General features: G+C 34.5%; 1 protein-coding gene across 1 annotated transcript; it reads right to left on the reverse strand.

The window, feature by feature from the left end:
- Nucleotides 1–580: 580 nt before the first annotated feature.
- LOC130824398 (enhancer of mRNA-decapping protein 4-like) lies at nt 581–22,580 on the reverse strand. The gene is made up of 12 exons (XM_057689398.1): nt 21,802–22,580; nt 19,328–19,377; nt 19,096–19,252; nt 18,760–18,978; nt 17,964–18,092; nt 16,085–17,548; nt 14,242–14,601; nt 8,698–8,817; nt 8,410–8,580; nt 7,262–7,426; nt 6,961–7,086; nt 581–1,410 (listed from the first exon to the last, which is right to left on the reverse strand). The coding sequence occupies exons 1-12, from the start codon at nt 22,498–22,500 to the stop codon at nt 1,102–1,104; spliced, it is 3,969 nt and encodes a 1,322-aa protein (XP_057545381.1). The 5' UTR covers nt 22,501–22,580; the 3' UTR covers nt 581–1,101.

Here is a 22,580-nt window from a genome sequence, read left to right on the forward strand (position 1 = left end):
TCAGTACTATTTTCTCGAATTTAATTATATAAAATTGTCAAAAAATGTAAACTCACAATGACAAAAATAGGAATAAATATTTAGGACATAGGGTGGGGTAGAAAGTTGTAGTTTACAAAATTGCTATTCCCTTCCATTCAGAGCTAATATCCCATTTTTGCCTTTTGCGCACAATTTGCATTTTACGCTTAATTTATTTATAAGTTTAAATATAGTCGAATAAGATTTTATTTGATTTGTCTCAATGTATAAATTATTAATATTAATTTTTTATAATTTTTAATTATGCACAGTTAAAGATATATAATTTGAATTAATGCATTGTCAAATGTATAAAAAGCAAATAGGACATTAACTCTGTATTGAAGGCAGTAATATTATGCGCCATTATTTGTATCATATAATACCTCTTCTAGTTGAATACTTTCTTCATGATCTTCATTAATTGTTGTATGTACATAACTCTTCTTGTTAGGAACTTCTTCCTGATCTTTACATCAAATATGTTTCATACTCTAAATTGGATTGGACATTAATAGCCTATGGTAGTAGTACGAATAATTTATAATGTAAAATTTCATCAAAAGTTTCATATCATTTCCATAATAATAAAATTTTGATCACAAAGTTTTTTTGTTTACAAATTTCAATTACTGCCTAATACCACCTATCTCAATGGTAATGCATTAGAATAAATTTTATGAAGAAAATGAGATAGTTTTTCATTCTCATTACTACCGTTTATTACTAACTACCAAACGGGCCGTAAATACATGTTAAAAAACAACTCAAAAACATAGCAAACAAGAGTAAAACAGAACAAAATTTGTCTTGTATATTATGGTCATGAGGAGATAATGAGTCTGAAATCTACACTTGTTTTGAAAATCGGGGCGGTGTTCATATCCATTCTAATTTGCTTCTCTACACTTGCATAATAGCCTTAATCAGCAATGATTCAGCAGCATAGAACAAGTTCATTCTTCTACAGCATGTATATGAGAGTTGAAATTAATTCAATCAAGACATACATCTCGATTTACAAGTTTCCAGCTCTCAAGGGTGACAAAAACGACTTCTATACATAGTCATGATCATGGATCATTTAAGGGTCAACAACATGGAGTTAACGATATGCATGACCACACGGATGCTCGACAACTCTACAAACGAGTTGTTAAGGAGGCTTCGTTGATGATTTAATATCTGGTAAACCTGCTCCAAAATCGGACGCACATGCACTACGATCATCGGATCATGCGGGTTTATGCAAGTAGCAACATCAGTCATCCACACCAGCTTTCTAGTTGTATCTTTTGATATATCACAAGCGAGCTGCTGCAGAAGAGACAGTAAAACCCCTTGGCTCAAAGGCAGAGGAATTGTTGACAACAGTCGCTGCAGGTCAACCTGGCACATGAGGCATAGTTTCATGTTCATGAGCTTGAGAATCTTTCATATGTTGCAGAAAGTAAACTAACAAAACTAGTACAGAATGTCAAGGGCCTACCAGGTCATGGCACAAAGCATGTACAAACAAAAACTACTAATCATACAATAAGGCAAAACTAATTGTATGTCGGATAGTGCAAAAATACGGCTTCGATCACAAAACAGATGTCGCAGTCAATACAGATAATTTCGCAGTCAATGCGTATTTTGATTGCGGTAAATTCAAAAACCTTTATAATACGGTCGCGACACGGTGATGCAGCATTATTTTTGCACTATTCCATTTCATCTAAAAGTAAATGGTTTTCGTAAGACAAAAAACACAACTTCCAAGACTAATATTATTTGTGAAACATAATATTCAACGGAAGATTATTTTCTTCACAAGTACACAACTTTGCAAGTTAGTTTGGATGAGCGAAAATAGAGGGAAGAAAATACACATGAAAAGAATGTTGTTCTTCGTCTAAATAACAAGGGGGTGGGGGGCATTTGGAAGGAGGCTTGTCTAGAGATGCATTCCTTCATGATTTGCAAGAAATATGACTATGACAACAGATAGATTTTTAAAGGTAAACTTATAACTCTTCCTCTCCCTCCCCTTTTCCTTCCTTTCCTTCATAAAGGGTGCGACTTGTTTGACTTGACAAATTTTTTGGAGCTAAAAGATAATTTAAGACAAGTAAAGAATTATTTTGAGAAACTTTATTTAATTAGCAAGGTTTGGATTATGATATTTTGGATATGCAAGTGGGAGGTTGAAGAGCTGTGTAACTTAATTGTCATCTTCTAAAACTGTTTCGAAAATATATTCAATTAACTGTTAACATATTTCTACTTCTTTGATTGTACTTTTTTAAAATTGAACTATGCAAACTAGAATCTCTTTGATTATGTTGCTTGATATGGATATGATTAGTTTTATTAACTAGGGCTTAGTGAACTTCATGTACAAGTTAAACAATAATTCTTAACCCCTAAATTGGCTTGTGCATTAAATTGAATGGTCTTGGAAAATTTGTCATTCCTGTGATATTATTAATAGGAGGATAGGAATCAAATCTTAAAAATAATTTATGCTTAGAAAATTGTCATTTCTGTGATATTATAAAGAGGGTGATAATCAAATCTTAGAAAATATTTATGCTTAGAAAACTTATCCCTGTGAAATTATTCGAATTCGTTAATCTGTTCAATCCTGTGGGAATTATGATTATTCATGTTTAAGAAACTAATGTTACTTGAAAAAGAGCATTGGTATCTAAGATGAATTTGTGTCCTCTATAATAGTTTGTCAAGTCAAATTGGGTGGGAATGAAATGCTTGATTACATGATGAAGGAATTTAAGTCCTAGATTGTTTTATCTTGATTGAAGAAGTTTTTTGTCGGTAGCTTTGTAGTCAATTAGTTAGTTTAAATTCCCGTTGATTGCATTTAGTACTTGCATTATTCTATTTGCCACTTACATAATCCATTAGATTTCCGTCTGTGAGTACTTATCGTTTTTTATCAGTACCAAGCCCAAATAAAAAAGGGTGAGCGGCAGGTAAACCAGCTCAGGTAAATTTAGTCACATCCTATAATCATGAACCAAAAAACAATTCTCGTGGGGGCCTCCAACGACGTGGAAAACTTCTTAAGCCTAGGTGTGGTTAAACATGATTCCTCGTACTTTTCTTTATATGCATTTTTTTCCTATTTCTTGTTTTTATATTAACTTATTTTAGCCCAAGTTTTAATACTAAGATAAACAAAGTTTTGGAACTACATTTTCTTAACATTGCCTTTTAAAAGATAAAAGTAAGTTTCATTTTAATTTAAACGAGTCTTTTGGGTACTAATTTGGGGTGTATTGTTTTTTATCGTGTATACGTCAGATTCGTAGATGAAGGTTACTAGGAGCGCACGTTAATATTCTAGGCTCACTTCACAAGGTAATTCTCAATATCCATCTAATTAGTGTTTTCCGTTAGTATGATGTGCTATATGGTAATGTGTATAAATGTGAATTATGATTTTTGATGATATATATTATAATGTTCGTACTTTATTAAGTAATATTATATCTAGGATTACTTTTGCTATTACTATTTATGGTTTATATTATTTGATGATGAAGTAATAATGTGGTTGAATTTGAAGGAGAAATATTTATGAGATTAATACTATTGTGACCGAGGTAGATGTAGGTATAAGGGTAAAGCCTCGGCCTATTGGCGTCTCGTTCTCTCAAATAAATAATTGCAATATGTAGGTGTCCTTATTAAATATCAATTAATTAATTGACTTATGTGATATTACTATATGTGCACAAATTGATTTCAACTCGACTATATTATTATTTTAAATTATTTTCAACTTAATTATTTCACGGGACGTAGTTGATTAAGAGAGTCTCTACCTTGATATTCTTTACATTCTTATTTTGTAGGTTAAAGATTGCTTAGGGACTGTGGAGTGAGATTTACCTAGAAAGTACTTATAGTTGTTGCTTTAAGTATTAGTCTAAAAACTATTTATGTTCAGGTTCTTTTAACTTTTATAAGGATGTTAGTTTGGGTTTAAAACTTTACTAAGTTGTAAGATTTGTGTACCTAGTTAATTTTTATTAAGTTATATTATAGTTGTTTAGCCTTACATCCACCGTCTACGTGTAAGCATGGAGGATTGTCACCTTAACAAATATCATCGTAACTCAGACTACAATACACTACCAAAGCAAGCTGATGTATTATTCTGTACTTTAGGTGATATATAACCTTACGCTGACCTCAAAAGGGAGTACAATGATATAATAAAAAATGGAAGGCCCAATTGGGAGAGATATTCAGATCAAAATGAGAAGGGGTTCCTCACTTTAGATAACTTGGAAAAGAGGATGTTCAATGTTAAGGCAAAATAGTTTTCTATCGTGGTTGGGGATTCTTATAACAACAAGGATGAAGTTTGAAGAAGATGAAAATACCTACACCTTGCCTAATCCTATTCCATCAATGAAGAATATGAACCTGAGGAGAAGCCTGATAATGATTGAAATTGATGTTTACTTGTCAGTTAAGAATTAGGAGAAATATAATCTCGTTAGCTTTTGAATTTTGTTACTTGTTAATGGCTTTCTTTCTTTCGAGCAATGTTTATTTTCTTTGGTTGTTTGAATTGTTATATTAAAAGCTTACCAACCAATGAGAATTTCTTGAATTCCTCATAATTAAAAGTGCAACTATTGCTTTGACTCGCATTTAACTATAAGATTGAAACGAGTTCATGTGAATGATACAAAAATCAAGGGTGGATGGGGCTTTGAAGAAAATAAATTTTAAAAAAGCAGTTGGACCAGATGATATACCTATTGAGGTATAGAGATGTCTAAGGACGTTTGGATTAACTTGGCTAACTAATCTATTCAACAAAATTTGAAAGACAAACCAGATGCCCACTAACTGGAGAAGTACTCTAGTGTCCATTTATAAGAACAAAGGAGATGTCCAAGATAGCTCTAGCTATCGAGGAATAAAACTCATGAACCATACTATAAAGTTATGAGAAAAAGTGATAGAAATATATATATGAAGAGATGTACCACCATGTCGAGAACCAATTTGGATTTATGCCATGGAAATCTATGACGTAAGCAAATCATCTTATGAGATAAATGATGGAATAGTATAGGGCTAGAAAAAGAGATTTATACATGGTTTTTATTTACATGAAAAAAGCATACGACAAGATACCAAGATAAATACTTTGGTGGGGCAATGACAAAGAAGAGTGTTACCAAGAGTTGGAGTCATGAGATTTCAAATTAAGTGGGAAAAGATAGATTAAGTACATGGTGTGTAACTTTAGTACAAACAAGATGAAGAGATACACTATAAAGCTAGAAAAGAAGAAATCGCTCAAAGTGGGTATTTCAAATACTTTGAGTGCATATTTCAGAGAAATGGGGATATCCAACAAGATGTGACCCATAAAATAGAGTGAGGGAGGAAAAAATGGAAAGCAACTACTTGAATATTATGTGATAGAGGCGCGCCCTTAAAAATATTATCGAACGACCATTAGACCAACACTACTATATGGATTAGAATGTCGGCTTTTCAAAAGGCTCAAAGAAAAAGATAAGTGTATCGAAAATGGAAATGCTTCGATGGATGAGTGGGTATACCTTGAGGGATAGAATTCGATACAAAGAAATAAGAAAGGGTTTTAGAGTTGCAAAAATTAAGGATAAGATGAAAGATAAACGTTTAAAGATGGTTTGGGCATGTATAAAGACGGGGTATTAGCGAACTGATATGGAAAACAAAAAGTTGGAGCTTGAAAAGAGGGCGTGGAAGACCGAAGATGAATTGGAGGACAAAAGTGGAAAATAATATGAAGGATCCACACTTATAAATTGAGATGGTTGAAAATTACAATGGATGGAGAAGTATCCGCGTGGACGACCATTATAATTGATATATTGGTTCATGTAGCTGACCCCAATATTTTGGGATTAAGCTCTAGTTTTGTTCTTGTTGATAATCCATAGCATCAATGTTTGTCCATAATCAACCACTAATTGAGAAGCATCAGTAGTGGTGATTGTGGTAACGGTGATGCAGTAACATGAGTGATGCGGCTATCATAACGCCTAAATATTGGTTGATCATAGGATATCCCTTGATACGGCCAAATGCGATTTTTAACACCTATACAACACGGAAATATCAGTTCATTTGTTTTGAAAACCTTTACGATGCAGCCGATGCAAACGATGCGCTTGTTTTTTCACTATGGCTCTACTACAAAAGAGTTGTGCACTTACAGTAAAGTCAAAACTAACTCGAAAATAGCAAATAAAAGTTCTACTCACAAGCTAAGCTAATATCCTTGAGCAAAATTAGTAAAGTTTTGAAATGTGGGGTGATTGAATTTTTTTTCTATGCCATTTTGTCTCATCATACCCTTGTTTTGTTGTCACAAGTTTGCAACATTTTAAAAAGTATAGGTGAATTAGTAAAAGTAAGTAGTGACGAAATAAAAGGCTCATTGGCTTGAATGGCCGTTAGATCAGGTGCAAGAAGAACACACAAGTGATCTAGCAAGCAAGTCCATTGCAACCTCTGTAGATCCATTATTAGTGAGACGCTAATTTAAAAACACTAATAATTTTCTATCCAACACCTTTAATTTATGTCCATTTAGAAACAAGCACGAACCATCTTTCAAATTTTCTTTCATCAATTAGCAACCACCTTGTATAACATGTTATTTGCAAACACCACCTTTGAACAAATTGATCTATTTTCCATTATTGTCATTGCTTGTCACTACATTATCCATAGGAAAATCATTAAAACTAAAAATTGCATTCATTTTTCTTGCAGACAGGATTTTAGATTGTCGATTTATATTGATCTCACATTCCCAGGGAATCCAAAAAGCATGTGACTACAAAACTCCGACTGAAAGTGAGCAAAGACTTGGACCGACTATAAATAACTCCACATAATTATCAACCATACCTGTGAACATAGCCAGGAGACAATAGATACATCGCTTCTTTGCAAAGCTGCAGTGAATGCCTCCTCATACTTGTGTTCAGAAACTAGCCTAGATAATTCTTTTGTTGGATCGAACGGCTGTTCAACCTACAAGACACATGAGCTTGCTCAATATCCAAGATAAAAAGATATATTTTTTAAACATAATAAGTGTCAAGAGGCCCTAGCAACCAACAATCATGAAAAGACTAATGGTAAAAAAAATAAAATTTACAATTGAGTAATAAATTTCAAAGTTCACATAAAACTAATTAAATCAAACCTTCTCATGCAGACCCGCCAAAGGACCATTGCTCAATTGGGTAATCAATGAATTTCCAGAGTTCGAATTCGCTCCAGCAGCTGCTAGAGCTAATAGCTTCCTCTGATTATCAGCCAATTCTCCATTCAAAGTTTGAGCAAGAGATGATGCTGAATTTAGAGCATCCTGCATAATTAGACAATAAGTGGAGTCTCAGCACTAATAAGAGCAAAATTTATCAAATAGCCACACAATAATATCTATTAAAGGCAGTTCATCTTCCTTCCATTATTAAATGTTTTAAGCCATCAGTTAGGAGAGGAGACAAGTTAAACAGGAAAAAGATACAACATATCAACTTCTAATCAACATGAAATAATACAACAATGCCAAATCTTTAACCCTAACATATGGGATCTGCTACAAGAACTAAAATAAACCAACATGAGGGATTGTTAGTTACAAATATTACACTTAAGAAAGTCCAATATACCACAAAATCGACAACTAGGAAAATCAATTTATATTTCACATATATTCCCCTTGTCCATTCATTCATTTCTATTGTCATATAAATTTGCAAATCCCAATTCTTCACGTCATTTTTATTTCTTGTTATCAACTTCATCTTTGGCCTACCTTTTCCTCTTTACTACACAAACATCCAACCTTTTAGTTCTCAAACATGAAAGAATAATGAAACAAAATGAGTAGTCATTGAAACTTACAATAAAAAAAACTTCAACGAGGTTCTCAAAATAAATTATTGTGGTTTGTGGACCATGAACCCAATTCATTTCACATTCATGCAAAATTTGTTCAAAAACTAATGTTTTTAGAAGCTCAAGAAAAGATAATTGAAGAAAAAAAAGATCATAATACTCAATATAACACTGCATTACTCAAACTAAAAACAATCAGAAGAGTTGTTAATGGAAAGAAAAATGATTAAAAAAAGAAATCTTTCGATCACGTAGCAAGAAGAAAGTGAAATCAAGTCCAAAAACCAAAGTAATCATTTTTTAAAGGCTATGAGTCAATCTCTAATAGTAATCTGTATACATGCTGATGGTGAGACAGAAAAATAACAGAAGTGAGCTCAAGACATCTGATAAAGCATATGATCAAAACAAATCCACTTTAATCACTGACACAGTAAGGACATATACCCTCAGGGCAAGAGCTAACTGGGAATTCGTTGATTCTATCTGATGTGTTGCTGTAGTCGTATGTTCAGCCATTCCCTTCTGGAATGCAGAATTAACTTGCTCAAACATTGCTTTGCAGGACATCTCAAAAGCAGGGATAATAGAAGCCTCTAAACAAGACCTCAACCCATCCTGCAAACATATGAAGTAACTGTCAGTGTGTCACAGTGCAATTACCACCCACAACAAGCATCAACAATCTAGAAGTTTATACATAAGCAACTCATTGAATATGAAAATTCCATATACCTGAAGTGCTTGTTTACCAGAAGTCTGAAACTGCACTTGGATTTGCCTAGCAACAGTAGTTTCAAGTTTTGATGTTACAGACTTTTCCAGTTGACTCGCTGCCTTGTCACCAACTCCTCTCTGCACAAGATGCAATTAGTGAAGAGAAGAAAGCACTACCATCCGAAAATGAAAAAGGGAAAGACACGTCTACAAAAAACATGACAGATTTGGTTCAAACCGGTCATAGCAGTAAAGTCAAGACAATGTACAAAAACCAAGATGGTATGCAGTGAATATGCTTGTGTAGTTGTGTAAGAACCATATAAAAAGTTGGTAACATTTGTACGGCATTCAACAACAATCTCAACAGCTGAATAAAGCCTTTTCAAATAAACAACCACGCACACTGCGGCACCAACTCCCTATAATAAGAATGAAGTTCTAAATATAAATAACTTAGGCCAAACGATCCTTTGGCGCACAAGAATTCATTTGGAATAAATTATATACCTAGCCCGTCAATGATGACAGTAAACCAATTTTGTCCCAGAAAGAAAAATGCAACTCTTTCGATTAGCAAATAGGTTATGCGCAGAAGTTTGTTCACACCATAACTTTATTTATAATGCACCTCTATGAAGTGAGAGTACCCATTCAACCTAAGTATATCTTTAGAAAAACCTATAAATTGTAAATTTATAATGCACCTCTATGAAGTGAGAGTACCTGGTCACTCTATTCATCACCATTAACCGTTGTACAGCAGAGCAGCGTGCCTTCATCTACTGAATGCCCATGATTAATGATTCCCCTCTTCATGATGTCAAGCTTAAACTTTTGTAGGACGGGTTCCAGCTACACTTTTTTGTTAAACTCATCCCTGTCACTCCGCAAAAAGAGACAAAGAGTCCCAACTCCACTAGTTTCAGATTTGCGTGAGTGTCAACAGCCTTGTTGATATTTATAGGTTTGTAACGTTGCAAAATGTAATGGGTTGTAAACTCGAACCCAATAAATTTGTACACCCACGTCATAATTCTTGCCCACTTCTCGTTGACCCATTCTGTACTTAAAACTTTGTTGACTATATGTACCATAAAATGTCTCCTAAATAAATGTTTTCATATTTGAAGACAATGGCAATTATGTCTCCATTTCATGAATGGCTGCAAACGAAAAGCAAGGTCTAAATATTCTATTAGATGATGGTCTTGTAATAAGACTACCCCCAATACTATACATGACCCATTGGTCTCTATTACAACAATAATTCCAACGCCTTAAACCCAAAAGATTGGGATAGACTACATGAACCACAAATCAGTCTCAGTGATTGTCCACACGGATTCTCCTCTAATTCATTCTGACTATCTACCATCTCAACTCATAAAATTAGATTCTCTATATTCTTTGGTTGTTGTATATGCCCAAACCACCTTGAATGATTTTCTTTCATCTCATCCTCAATGTATATGATGCCTAAACCTTTCCTTATGTCTTCATATCGAATTATATCCTTCAAAGTATATCCACTTATCTATCTAAGTATCCGACTACTCCCATCTTCCCACATAAATATTTCCTAATATATTCAACATTTTGATCCCTATAATACTAACTCTTAAGCTTTAGGGGTGCAATTGCACTTCATCACATAAAATCTCGATTGTTGCTCTTCATTTTTGTCACCCATACATCATCCCATGGGTCACATCTTGGCAAATCCCACTACTCAAAGATGGACCACCACCCTATGTTTTTAAAGCATGGACTTTTGAGAAAATTCATTATTTTCCGATTTAATGGCATCCCTACTTAAGTCATTCGTGCTAAAAAGACATTCATGCACTCTGTTTACCTCCAACTTAAATTATATCCTCATGGCTCTAATTTTTGTGTCCATCATTCTAACTTAGCATTTACCTCATCTCTTTTCTCATCCACTAAAACAATATCGTCCACAAACAACATACACTATGACATGTCTCTTTTAAACAATCAATTCATCTCATCTAAGATATGATTGGAAAATCTATGTTGCTCCACCACATATTAACATATATCTACAAAAATCCTTTTTTGTCATTGCCAACAAAATTACTTCTCTTTTACCTTATGGTATGTCTTTCAGGTCAATAAAAAACATGTGCAAGTCCTTTTCTTACCCTATAGTACTTCAAATGGATTTCTTACATCATAGATCTCCCTTACACAAATCCAAATTAATTCTTTGATATATAGGTACTTCCCCTCATACATAATTATATCTCTTGTTCCATATCTTCATAGTATAGCTCATTAGTTTCATCTCTCATTAGTTAGAGCAATCTTGCACATCTTTATTCTTATATATGGATACAAGATTACTTCCCCTTCCTCTTCATCCACTGGGCGTCTTGTTTGTCTTACAACTCTTGTAGATATTCTCAAATCTATAATTTGTAAGTTTTGATTTTTTTTGTTTTCTCTTCTTTTCGTGTGTGGTTCCTTCACGTGTTTGAGGAATTGGAACGCACTCGATGGTGACTAAAGACGAGCTCGACCCGTAACTGTAAACAAGCAATCAAGATAGTATTCAGAGCTTTGTTTTGCGATCCAAATAACACTTGTTCGAAGATCCGAAATTCCAATCACGTAATTAAGTGAGATGTCTACCTAAGGCGGATCTAAATTGTCATCGACTCCTTTTTCTTGCTTTTGTTGGAATTCCTAGTTGGTGAGCCTTCTAACCTTTCCCCTTATTTGGTAATTGGTATTTTTAAGTGAATATTGGATTGAGTAAGGCTTGGAATATTTTTTGATGTTGTGAGGTGTGTTCAGTTTGTGGCTATAAGTTTTTCGAGTGAAGGTTTTTGAATAAGGTTTTGAGTATCGCAATCGTTTTAGGGATAATTAGAAATATCCAATGATCTGAATATCCAATAATCTGATCCAATATCCAATCCAAATTTTAGGATATATCGAATACCAATCCGGATATCATCTTTGAATTATTTGGATATATACTCGATACTATTTCGGATACCGGATAGTCAATTGCGGATATCCAAATTTTTAAACAGTGTCGAATATGAATCTCTAAAAGCTTTTCATAAAAAAAGTTAACATGGGCAATAAAGTTTGGCAGGCCTAAGTGAAATACATTTTAGTCCATTATCTTATTTATTTCTTACTACATGGAAATTAGGGTTTTGTGTTAAGAGAGAGAAAATCTCAAGAGTAAGTGAGTTGAGTAAGTAGGCGATAATGGCTCATCTCTTAACAGTGTTGTCCTCCACATCTTTAAACCTCTAAAGAGTCAACATCAACATCTACGTATTTTTCTTTCTAATTATTTCTTAACCCAAAAACCCATGTGTTTTTTTAGTGTCAAATCTTAACTTTCATTGATTGTCGATTTTACTATGTTTAAATTGACTTTACTATGTTTAAATTGTCAAACTGTATAGTCTCTAATGGTGAGATCAAGGAGCGACCAATCGAACATTAAAGATATTTGGCACATTTGATAAACTTTCGGTGATTTAGGATGTAAATACCAAATTTAAAATGGGTTTTTCATGAAAAGTAAAAACTTTTAAAGAAAGGTATGAATAGTGATTGATTTGCTACTCCATTAATAATCACTTGTACTGTCTTTTTTTCAAACTAAAGGATGAAAAAATGAAATTCATACAGGGATATGAATCAGATGAATAGCCAGCTCTCTTCTTTTCTAGTAAAAATGATAGCATTAATTAGATAAGCCATTGTTTTCTTTCTTCCAAAATAAAATACAAATGGGTTCTTTTTTCTTTTTTATGTTGAAAAATATTCTGCTTGTAGATAATGCTCCATTCCGAGTTCTTTTTTAAGACTTTTGCTTTGAAGTGGGATCGAAGTCTTTCAAACCATAAAAAAAAGCGAGGTATCAGAAACCAAAGGTAATAAGAGTACTTAATGTAAAATAAATGTGTGTAATGACTCTATAAGTGGCACAACAATTTTGAAAAATCATTTGTTGAGATCTATACTTGGACTCGACAACTGATGCCGGATACTGGTACGTGTCCAAGTATCGGATACATCTAAATATTCAATTTCATCTAAAATGAAGTTTCTAAGTGTCATACCAATGTCCGAGCATCAAGGATCAAACACGGGTACGTGAAGAAAAATGAAGAGTCCAAGTAACACAGGTCGAAATGTAAGGAATACTCGCCAAAACATTGATAAGAAATAAAGTCATTGCAACGTGAGCAAACTAGCAAAATTCTAGTGTAGGTCAAAGTTTAGCAAATGTAAAAAAGGGGGAACTTGAGTTTTGGAAGTTCAAGCAAGATGATACTAAGAATGCTTTTGCAAAAATGATTATCTTCAGGTTTGCAGAGTGAAGGATTTCGTCTTTTTATGTCGGTTTCACAACCCAATTTCATTATTCCCTCTCATTACACAGTTGTTAGGATTGTTATCAATTGCTTCTTAAAGAACAAAAGAAAGTAAGAAATTTCTTTAGTAAGTCTTTTTAACGAATTACCTCACAACTAACACATGGACATGATTTCGTCGATGACAATTTGATTTGCAATAAAGGTTATAAACGTCTGTCCTGTAAGTGGTCATTCTGGTGAGATTATTGGAAAAGTTGTTGAAAAATGCCTTCTTGAGGAAGGAATCAGTAGGGTGTTGACTATAACAATTGATAATGCTAGTACAAACAATGTTAAATTAAATATTTCAGGAGTACGCTCCAAAAGGTGAACTGTTTTAGGTGGTGAGTTTGTGCATATGCGATGTACAACTTATATTCTTAATCTTGATCTTAATCTTAACGTGTGGAATCAATAGGATGTTGACTATCACAATTTGTGCAAATAATTGAACATTTGCTATAAAGGGTACATATATGCTTAAAAGGTGAACATATTCGGGTGACACTTGAGAAAATAAGACAAACTTATCCTTCACAAAAATATATACAACCTTAAAGACAACATGTATACCTTTTGCCATATCTTAGTCTGATTTCAGTTTTCACCACTTTAGTTGTTTTTACCTGCAACTATGTATATATATGTGTGTGTGTATTATATATACACACACACTCTCCCTACATTATTCTCATTGCATAGCTAACTTACGATATCATAACAAATCATATCATCTCATTACATTTAATTTCCATTCCAAAACTTACCCCCATCCCATGTCTTTGGTAAGTGGATAATTAGTGGCTTTACTTAAGCAATTACATTCCTCAACATATACAAATGTTGCACCAAATATTCTCACATTCGCATGGAGTCAACGCCCTAAGAGTTTCACGGTTTAGGTGCACACGACTAACCAATCCCTTAGGAATAGGCATGTTACAAGCACAATTTTTGTGTTAAGAAAACATAATCATACAATGTCGAGGAAACGGGAAATTACCATCTCAAGAACCATCACGTGTGCCATAGTTGTTCTTGAACATCAAGTAAAACAGCAGACAATTACCCATAACGACTAGCACATTTGCAAAACACGGCATATATTATAACATTTTCCTTAGAATCTGAGCATAACTAATAAGGGACTAACCTGAAAGGAATCCGTGATAGAGGAAGAAATACTTTTCTCTACAGCCGGAGCTAATGCACGAGCTACATTTGTTCCAACAGCAGCCAATTCTTTTTTCAATGTTTTCTCAAGCACAGCAGGCAGCTCCTTGTTTACAATGTTACTTATAAGACCAGGAATTTGTGTCGTACGTTCTCGTAATGACTTTTCGAGTTTAGCATTTTCTTCCAGTATACGTGCCAATAAAGCATCAGTATTTGCCTTGGAATTCTTCTCTATGCTACGTCCTAGAGCTGCCTCCAGTCTTTTGCCCTCTTTGGCAACTGGTGCAGCTACCACTGTACTCATCTGCTTCTGCATTTCTTTTTGTGTAATTAATATCTGCAGAAAATTTGGAAAAGAAACGTGAGACAGCAAGACAGAAGACAAAATAGTTTGATCAATAACTAGAAAGTCAATCATCAAACACTACTAGCTAACACAAGAAATTTTAATAGAGCATCAATGCAAAAAGCTGCTGAAAATGGATATGAATGACAACACACACAAACACAAAAGGCAAAGAAACTGTGCATGTCTTTGTATAAACAAAACCACCTCGTTTCATAAGCTCCTCTCCATCAACCTCCTCCCTCTCCTTTAACCTATCCAAAACCAAAAACAAATAAAAGGACAACAAAGAGAAGTGCAACATCAAAAGCCACAAATACACAAGTAACCACGATCAATCAGTATATCCAAAGAATAAGATGTATTGGAGGAGAAGAATTGACAAATCTAAGATCGCATGCTCCTGCCGAAGAGATTGAACATATTCCTTCACATAAGGCTCTCTTAAATGTTTGTCCCATGCGATGCCATTTCACGCTGGACAAATCAATGGATAAAGAACAGAGTCCAACAGAATCACGTCTCGCCAAATGAAAACATTCCAAAACATCACCTCAAACAGATCTGATATCAGACGTCTAAACATGAATTTATATAATTCAACCATGCAGGCTTGATTATCTGATCAAATTTCCTAATACAATAGAAGAGGACAGATTCTAAATTCTGCACAACAAAACAACCCGGTCTAGGGAACTAAATCTATTTAAAAAGGAAAATTTAAACTCTTGGAGTGGCCAACTCATTTCGAAATGAAGTCTAAATGTCATCAATTTCGCAACATCAAATAGATTATTCCATGAGGACACAGAACCACCTAGTAATATACATTATCAATACTAACCTCAGAGCCCCAGGAAGCAACAGATGACTCATATATCTTCCCATTTCATTTGGGAAACTAAATGAGTAACCCAACCAATGTTGAGCATCTACCCAAATTTGAGGGAGTAGATAATATGGGGAGGTGCCAAACCCCAAACAAGTAAACAATGGGTGGCATGCGGTGTGGAGACTAAGTAAGTTTTTATTGTTGGGGATTAAAAAATTCAGATTATTGGGTATATAGAATAGAACAAAATATGTTGGTAAGCATATGGCTGCAGGGAAGTGAAATATGGGAAAGATAAAGGAGAATGATGTAACAAAGGAGGGAAGGCTAGAGAAATAGGAGTGTATTTGGGGTTACCCACCATCATAGATGCTCTTAGGGTAGAGTCAAACATACAGGCTTTTACCCATGCAATAATAAACAGAATGTTCCAAAATGAATAATGATTTAATATGCAATGATCATATCATACTTCACATCATATAAAAAGCACAATGTTACTTTGGTGGTGAACAAGCACAGTACTAAATAAGCCATTTCAAAACAATATATCGTCCAAAAGCCAAAGTATTTAGAAACTTTGACGAGGTTGGACTTCAACGAACATCTATGATACTATAAACATTAAATTCGATTTGTGACCTGATTAAGAGTTTCGTACATAGCCAGCATCTGTGAATTATTAGGCTCCATTAATGGCACACTAGGACCTGAAACAGGCTGCAACAGTTCTGTGGAATTTGAGAAACTATGTGAAGGAGACAATGAACCAGATACTTGAGAATTTTTCCCTTTATGCTTCTTCGCTTTGGCAACAGTTGTAGAAGACTGTCGCACACTCGTCGAGACAGAATTTGATGGTTGTGCTAGAGCCTCCATAATGCTATTTCTAGCTTCTTCCATAATAGATGTTTCAGATGGTAATGCACAATACTCTCGACTCATATCAACCCCAAGATCAGACGCCTGAGAAAAGAAGGATTTCTCCTTCCTGTCTGTTATGACTTGAGAATCTGCTGTACGAGTAGACTCATCATTACTAGCAAACCCAGTTTCACCCACAACTTTAACGTCCACTTCAACATTTCCAGCGTCATTATTAAAAACATCTTGAATTTTAGCATCATTGTCACTTTTTTCAGAAACACGGGTTGAATCAGGTGATGAAGTAGCCATAATCTCAAAAGGTGTAACAAGATGAGTCGGGTGTTTAAATGTGACAGGCGGATTGACTATATCAGAACCATTCCCTTGTATAGCTTTTTTATCAAAATTAGAAGAAGGCAAGGCTGACGAACTTGTTTGTGCAATATCAAACTCCCCATCAACAGGATAATCAGTAGGGGCTTGAACACTACGGAGATCACTGAGTTTTTTCGTCAACCTTGGACTAAGAGGAAGAGTAGGAGATGGAACAGAGGCCACATCAGCGTTGCTAGATGCAGATAACAACGAAACAGAATTGGAATCCACATTTGAAGCAGTAATTTCCTGAATGGAGGTTGTATCAGAAGTGGCGCTCACAGGACCCTTAATCTCAGATGAGCTGCCAACGCAACTGATACTTGGTTTGGCTGCAGAAAAGGGAACTTCAAAAGATTTACTTCCAGATGGCTTTAAAGCAGGAGTTCCTTCAGCAGCGTCACGAGAATCAGTTGACTCTGACGTCTCTAATCTCAAGTTATCCAATGGCGGTGGTAGGCATTGTGAGAGGTCCAAAGCATACTGCTGTATGGCTTGTGTCTGGACACAATAAACCTGAACAAGATGTTCTCCATGTGGTAATACATCGCTTGTCCCAGTAAAGCTCAAAATAGGCATAGTAACAGTAAACTCAGCTAAATAATCCATTCGCGTTACAGCTGGGTTAGCACCATATTCTAAGTGAATTACATATATAGCATTCTTCTTCGCATTTGCGAGTAACAAAAGTCCTCCATGTGAGAGAGCTACAACCTGATTGAAAAATGCTTCCTCGTTTTGAGACTCAACAGAACTCTTCAACTCTAGTGTTTGTATGCACCTCCAAGATTCAGAATCACTGGGCAACAGCCATCCTTCTTCATCAGCTGAAGCCCAAAGCTTCACCTCTCGGTTAAGTGGCCCCTGTATCCCAAAAAAGTTCATTTACAAAAGTTACCTCAAAGGAGAGCAAACAAAAAAAAGTCTGATGGAATAATTTCAGGCAATAAGACATCCTGGAGATCAAATAATATGTATAGAAATCAGAAAACTCTGTACACTAAACAGCCTCTTTGTTCTTACAAAGGTGAGGTTGTGTACATCAAACATTCCTAGTATAAAGTACCTCCATGGGAAGAGTGACTTTTTCAACATTGGGCCGGGGTAATGTGTTTTTCTTTTTGTGGGAATTGATAGTACTAAAAAATGATAAATGGAGCAAAGAATACTACTCTACTCCCAAGGATAAAGTACAACTTCAATCAAGAAGCCAAAAAAACTCAACAAGAACAAGCCATATTTTACCAAGAAAGAACCAAATAAAGGAGTAATAGCATACAGCTGTAATAAGCATGATGTGGTCTGGACGATGTGGGGCAGCCAGAAACTTGGCTGCATCAACAGGATGACCATCATGGGGCCTCAATACCAAAAGTGGTTGTGCCTTACGATCTTCCCAAATCTTAATCTGAAGACCAAAGAAATTATTAAGCATGATGTCCTATAATCACTTGTTAAGAAAATCACAAAAGACGAAGATATATTGATACACAAACTTTTTTTTAACTTGATAGCTTAGTTTTCATAAGAATACAAAAACATCAAATTATGTCAATAAAAATTGCTTAAAGTATATAGAAAAAGGGCAAAGAGTATACAGCATTGAATAGAATGAGTGTCAGCAACCACTTTAACTAGTAAACTAGACTTAAATCACAGGGTTGGTCCTTCATCTACATCCTTCAGAAAAGTTTATTGAGCAAAAATACCACAAAATAGTCAAATGCAAAAGCCTAGTCTGACATACATACGAGTATTATCTTATAATGTATGTAACACAACAAGACAAGAGCTCACAACTCGAAAGAATCCAGACTAAATGAGCAAAACACCGGACATCTTGAAACTATGAACCAAATAGCAACAAAGATGTGATTTTCACAATATCAAATCCATAACAAAAGGAAAAAAGTTATTTATCATAGCCTTCATCCAAGAACAACTCTTGTAATAATTTTACGTATTTTAAGGAAATAAACACAACTCATATGCACACACACGCACACAAATACATAATAAATGTATACATACACACATAATAAATGAACAAGCATACAGCAGGGCAGATGACACACCGTTCCATCTTTTGAAGCAGAAACCAAACGAGTTGTCATCCACTGGCACATTGATAAATCAGTAACTTCCCCTTCATGTTTACCAACAAGCTGAACCCCATTAATTAGCTTATCCAAAGGACATACAGAAGGTTCCTCAGCAGAAAACTCAACACCCTTGTGGACTTTGGTAGAATCAATTCTGAGCACACTTTTTCCTACGGCTACAACAAGTATTTCCTGCAAAAATAATAGTTCATACAAATAGCACAAATTAGTACATGCTATAACTGGGAACGATCATCAAATGAAAAAATTACTAGTGGCTAGCAAGAAAGCTTAAAAGCTACTAGTTACTTGTTTGTGACAATGCCAGCAAACTCGTGGATGAACAAATCCTTCATCCCCAGTTATATGAATAGCAAGCACAATATGTCCAGAAATTTGTGGCTTTTCTTCCTCGTCTGGACCTTCAGAAATATTCCATACGTAAACTCTTCCCTCAATGCTAGCACTGCATGATATAATATCTGGTTAGTAGATACAAAATAAACCTGATATGCAATTAGAATTATAAATTAACCAATACCTAGCTAATAAAGGAACATCCTCTGCAAAGAAGGCCATGTCTGTAACTCTCTGTAAATTAAGAAAGGGAAAAAATTCTATCAAAAAAAAGAAAAAATAATAAGAAGCTTAAAGTTTAACATAGCAAAGTTTTTTAGCTTCTAAAGAAAAAGAAAATTAAAAAATAAATGTGACACATACATTTATAAGGTTTAGCTTCTACAAAGTACAAAAGTGGAAAATTAGATTCATTTAGCATGATCAAGAGCCACTTAGTGTCATAGAATGAAAATGAGGTCGTTTGAATGAATAATGCAAAACCAAGCAACATCACATCACATTGTATAAAGGTTTTAAAATTGGAAACTTATACATTGTAAAGGTAAAAACAAGTCTTGTATTTAGGAAAAATTATATGTTGTGAATTTTGGATCCTGATAAAGAAATGGTCTCGTTATAGGAAAAGAATATTCCCCTTGGATTTAGCTCGGCTCAATTTAATGACTTGAAAGTCTTTGGCTTGGTCCATTTAACTTACCAATTGACCAAGGTATTATAACCCAAATATATTTTTCAATTTGATTTTGTTTATATTTTCATTATAATGGGCCAAACAAAGAAAATTGCTCTAAATGTATTCTTTCCGACCCTAAATAATCAATATATTTACAATTTCACACTTATAAATTTTTCGATCCTACAAAGTCCAACTATTTATAGAGCACCCACAAAAACTTGCTATATCATGAGGGTAAGATGAAGATTTGTAGATGATATAACCATGAACATAAATTGTCAACAAAGACAGTCATAGGGCTTGCCACATAAGACCAGATTGGGGTTCAACACATATATTAAGTGTAATCTGTAAAAGTAAATTAGAAATTTTGTAGTGTGGAGAAAGAGAAATTGACAAGTGTTATCATAAAGATTAGAAATAAAGATTGATATAATTGAGAAAAAAAAATTCACTCAAAAATACAAGTGTGACTTCATTCGACATGAGTCGAACAAAAAAAGATAAAATTGGTTATAGCGTAGCTATTAACATGTAATAACCTCTTTTATCCGACCAGGACATAGCTCATTGACCGGTCCAAGAATATTATAATCAAGTCGATATAAGAATGTTTGGCAACTATGTTCCTACATATATGGAAACCTTGTTTTAATTTTCACACACAATGTGTTTAAGCAATCCAATGAAATCTTATGCCTTAAGCACAACCATTGTCACTTAGATATACTCTACATGACACAAGATTTTAGTCCCAGGATACAGATTTCTTAAACTACGAATATTGTGATGAGCATTTGACTAATTACACTATAAAGAAGATGAAAGGTATATATACAATATTAAAAGCTTTCCAGTGATAAGATGAACCGCATAACTCTTTACATGGTAATAAACGAATAAATAAATCTCATTAAATTCTTTGATCACCTTTATGTCATACAACCACAAGAATCAAGAGTATGGTTGGTTTAGGAAACACAAAGAGGAGGGGCAAAGAAGAAAAGGTTGATGTGGTTTTCCTCCAAGTCTTTCTAGCGTTGAGGAAATCGGTTTTGTACAATATGTGAATTCTCCCCTCCTTGTTTCTTTCCACCATTAAAATTAAGAGTATGTTTGGATAACATTTAAGGGAAAAAAGGAAGGAAACTTGATTTATTTTTCCTCCAAGTCTTTCTAATGTTAAGAAAATTTATTCGGTACAAAAGTAAAAGAGTTTTCCCCTCCATTTCCCCTCCTCTTTTGGTATCCAAATGAAATAAATTTCATCTTACCACTTCCCTCCTTTTCTTTTCCCTCAATATCCTACAATCCAACATAACATAAATAAACTTCAATTAACGATGAATACAATCCATAATGCATAAACGCATTCTTGCATACCTAATCTAAATTCACAACATGATTAACATGTGTTTTACATTTGAATATTGTCTGCACGTATAAAAAGAAAGTCTTTCCTTCTTCACTTGTTTCATCAACGAGCTAAGCAGGGATGACGGCCCAAATGAAGGGGTCTCAAATAGTTTACATTTGTCATTTACTCTTACTCTAGTTCAATTATTTGTTTTAGGTCCCAAAACCAATAAACTCCCTAAATATTTTGTATTTTTGCTTCGCCTCTAGGGTAAGAACATGCCAAGAACCGTTTTTGCTATTTAATCATACTAAACAGAGCTTGTCTTAAAGCAGGGGAGGTTCTCAGCATATTCAACTGCATAGGGCCCCAAAAATTGGGGCCTCAATATTAAATTATATTGTATACACAGATACAAAAATATCATAATCTTTTAAATTGCAGAGGGTTTTCAAAAGAATTTGTCAATTTTTACTCCACCTCTGATCTTAAGGCCATATAAAATCACACAAACCCAGTAACTTATTAGCATAAAATGAAGAATCTAACAGAAACAGCAAGTGAAACAATACCAAAACAAACAAGAACCAAACACAAGAATCGAAAGAGGGCAAAACCGAACCTGGGTATGACCTCGTAGGAGAGACCTCAAGGCAGTATTAATGTTAAGTACACGAATATTTCCCATCTTAAGACCATAGCAAATATAGGTTTTGTTGACTGCAACTTGGTGTCCAAGAATGAGGCCAGGATCAGATACATACTTAGTAATTGGAGTAACCTCCAATTGAGGCTGCTCCTCACCTTGAACCCTCGTATCAATATCATAAACCATATGATTACCCACTATATGACGTCCCCTTGGAAGCTTCCTACTGGGCATACGAATTGGAGTAGGCTGAACATTGGACGCCATTGAAAAATCAGAAGAACTCGATTGAGTTGCGTTTTGATGAGAGTAATTAAGATCCGAAGGAGGGTTACTAAGCAAAGCCATTAATCGAGCACCTGGAGTTGGATTGTGAGGTTGAAGCGGCGGTGTTGGGAAAGAAACAGATCTTTGATGGTGTAAATCTTGAGAAGGAATTTGATTGTAATACGGTAATGGCGGAGGTGGGTGGTTTTGTGGAGGAAATGGATATGGTGAAGCAGTTGGTGGTGGGTATGATGCTGATGGAGTTAATGGAGCAGCCATAGTTGTAGGGTTTTGCGGAGAAGATTGAATTGGTGCTAGATTTGTGGGTTTAAATAATTTGTTCATATCAAAATGATTTTGTTGATTCGGATTTGGATTCGGATTTGGAATTCCACTGGAAGCCATTGATGGTCTGAGTTCAAAGCTTCATGAAAGAAAGAGACTGATAATAATAACAATGGAGTATATAACGTCAGTTTGCCGTA

Source organism: Amaranthus tricolor, chromosome 9 (assembly GCF_026212465.1).
Source record: "Amaranthus tricolor cultivar Red isolate AtriRed21 chromosome 9, ASM2621246v1, whole genome shotgun sequence".
NCBI lineage: Eukaryota > Viridiplantae > Streptophyta > Magnoliopsida > Caryophyllales > Amaranthaceae > Amaranthus > Amaranthus tricolor.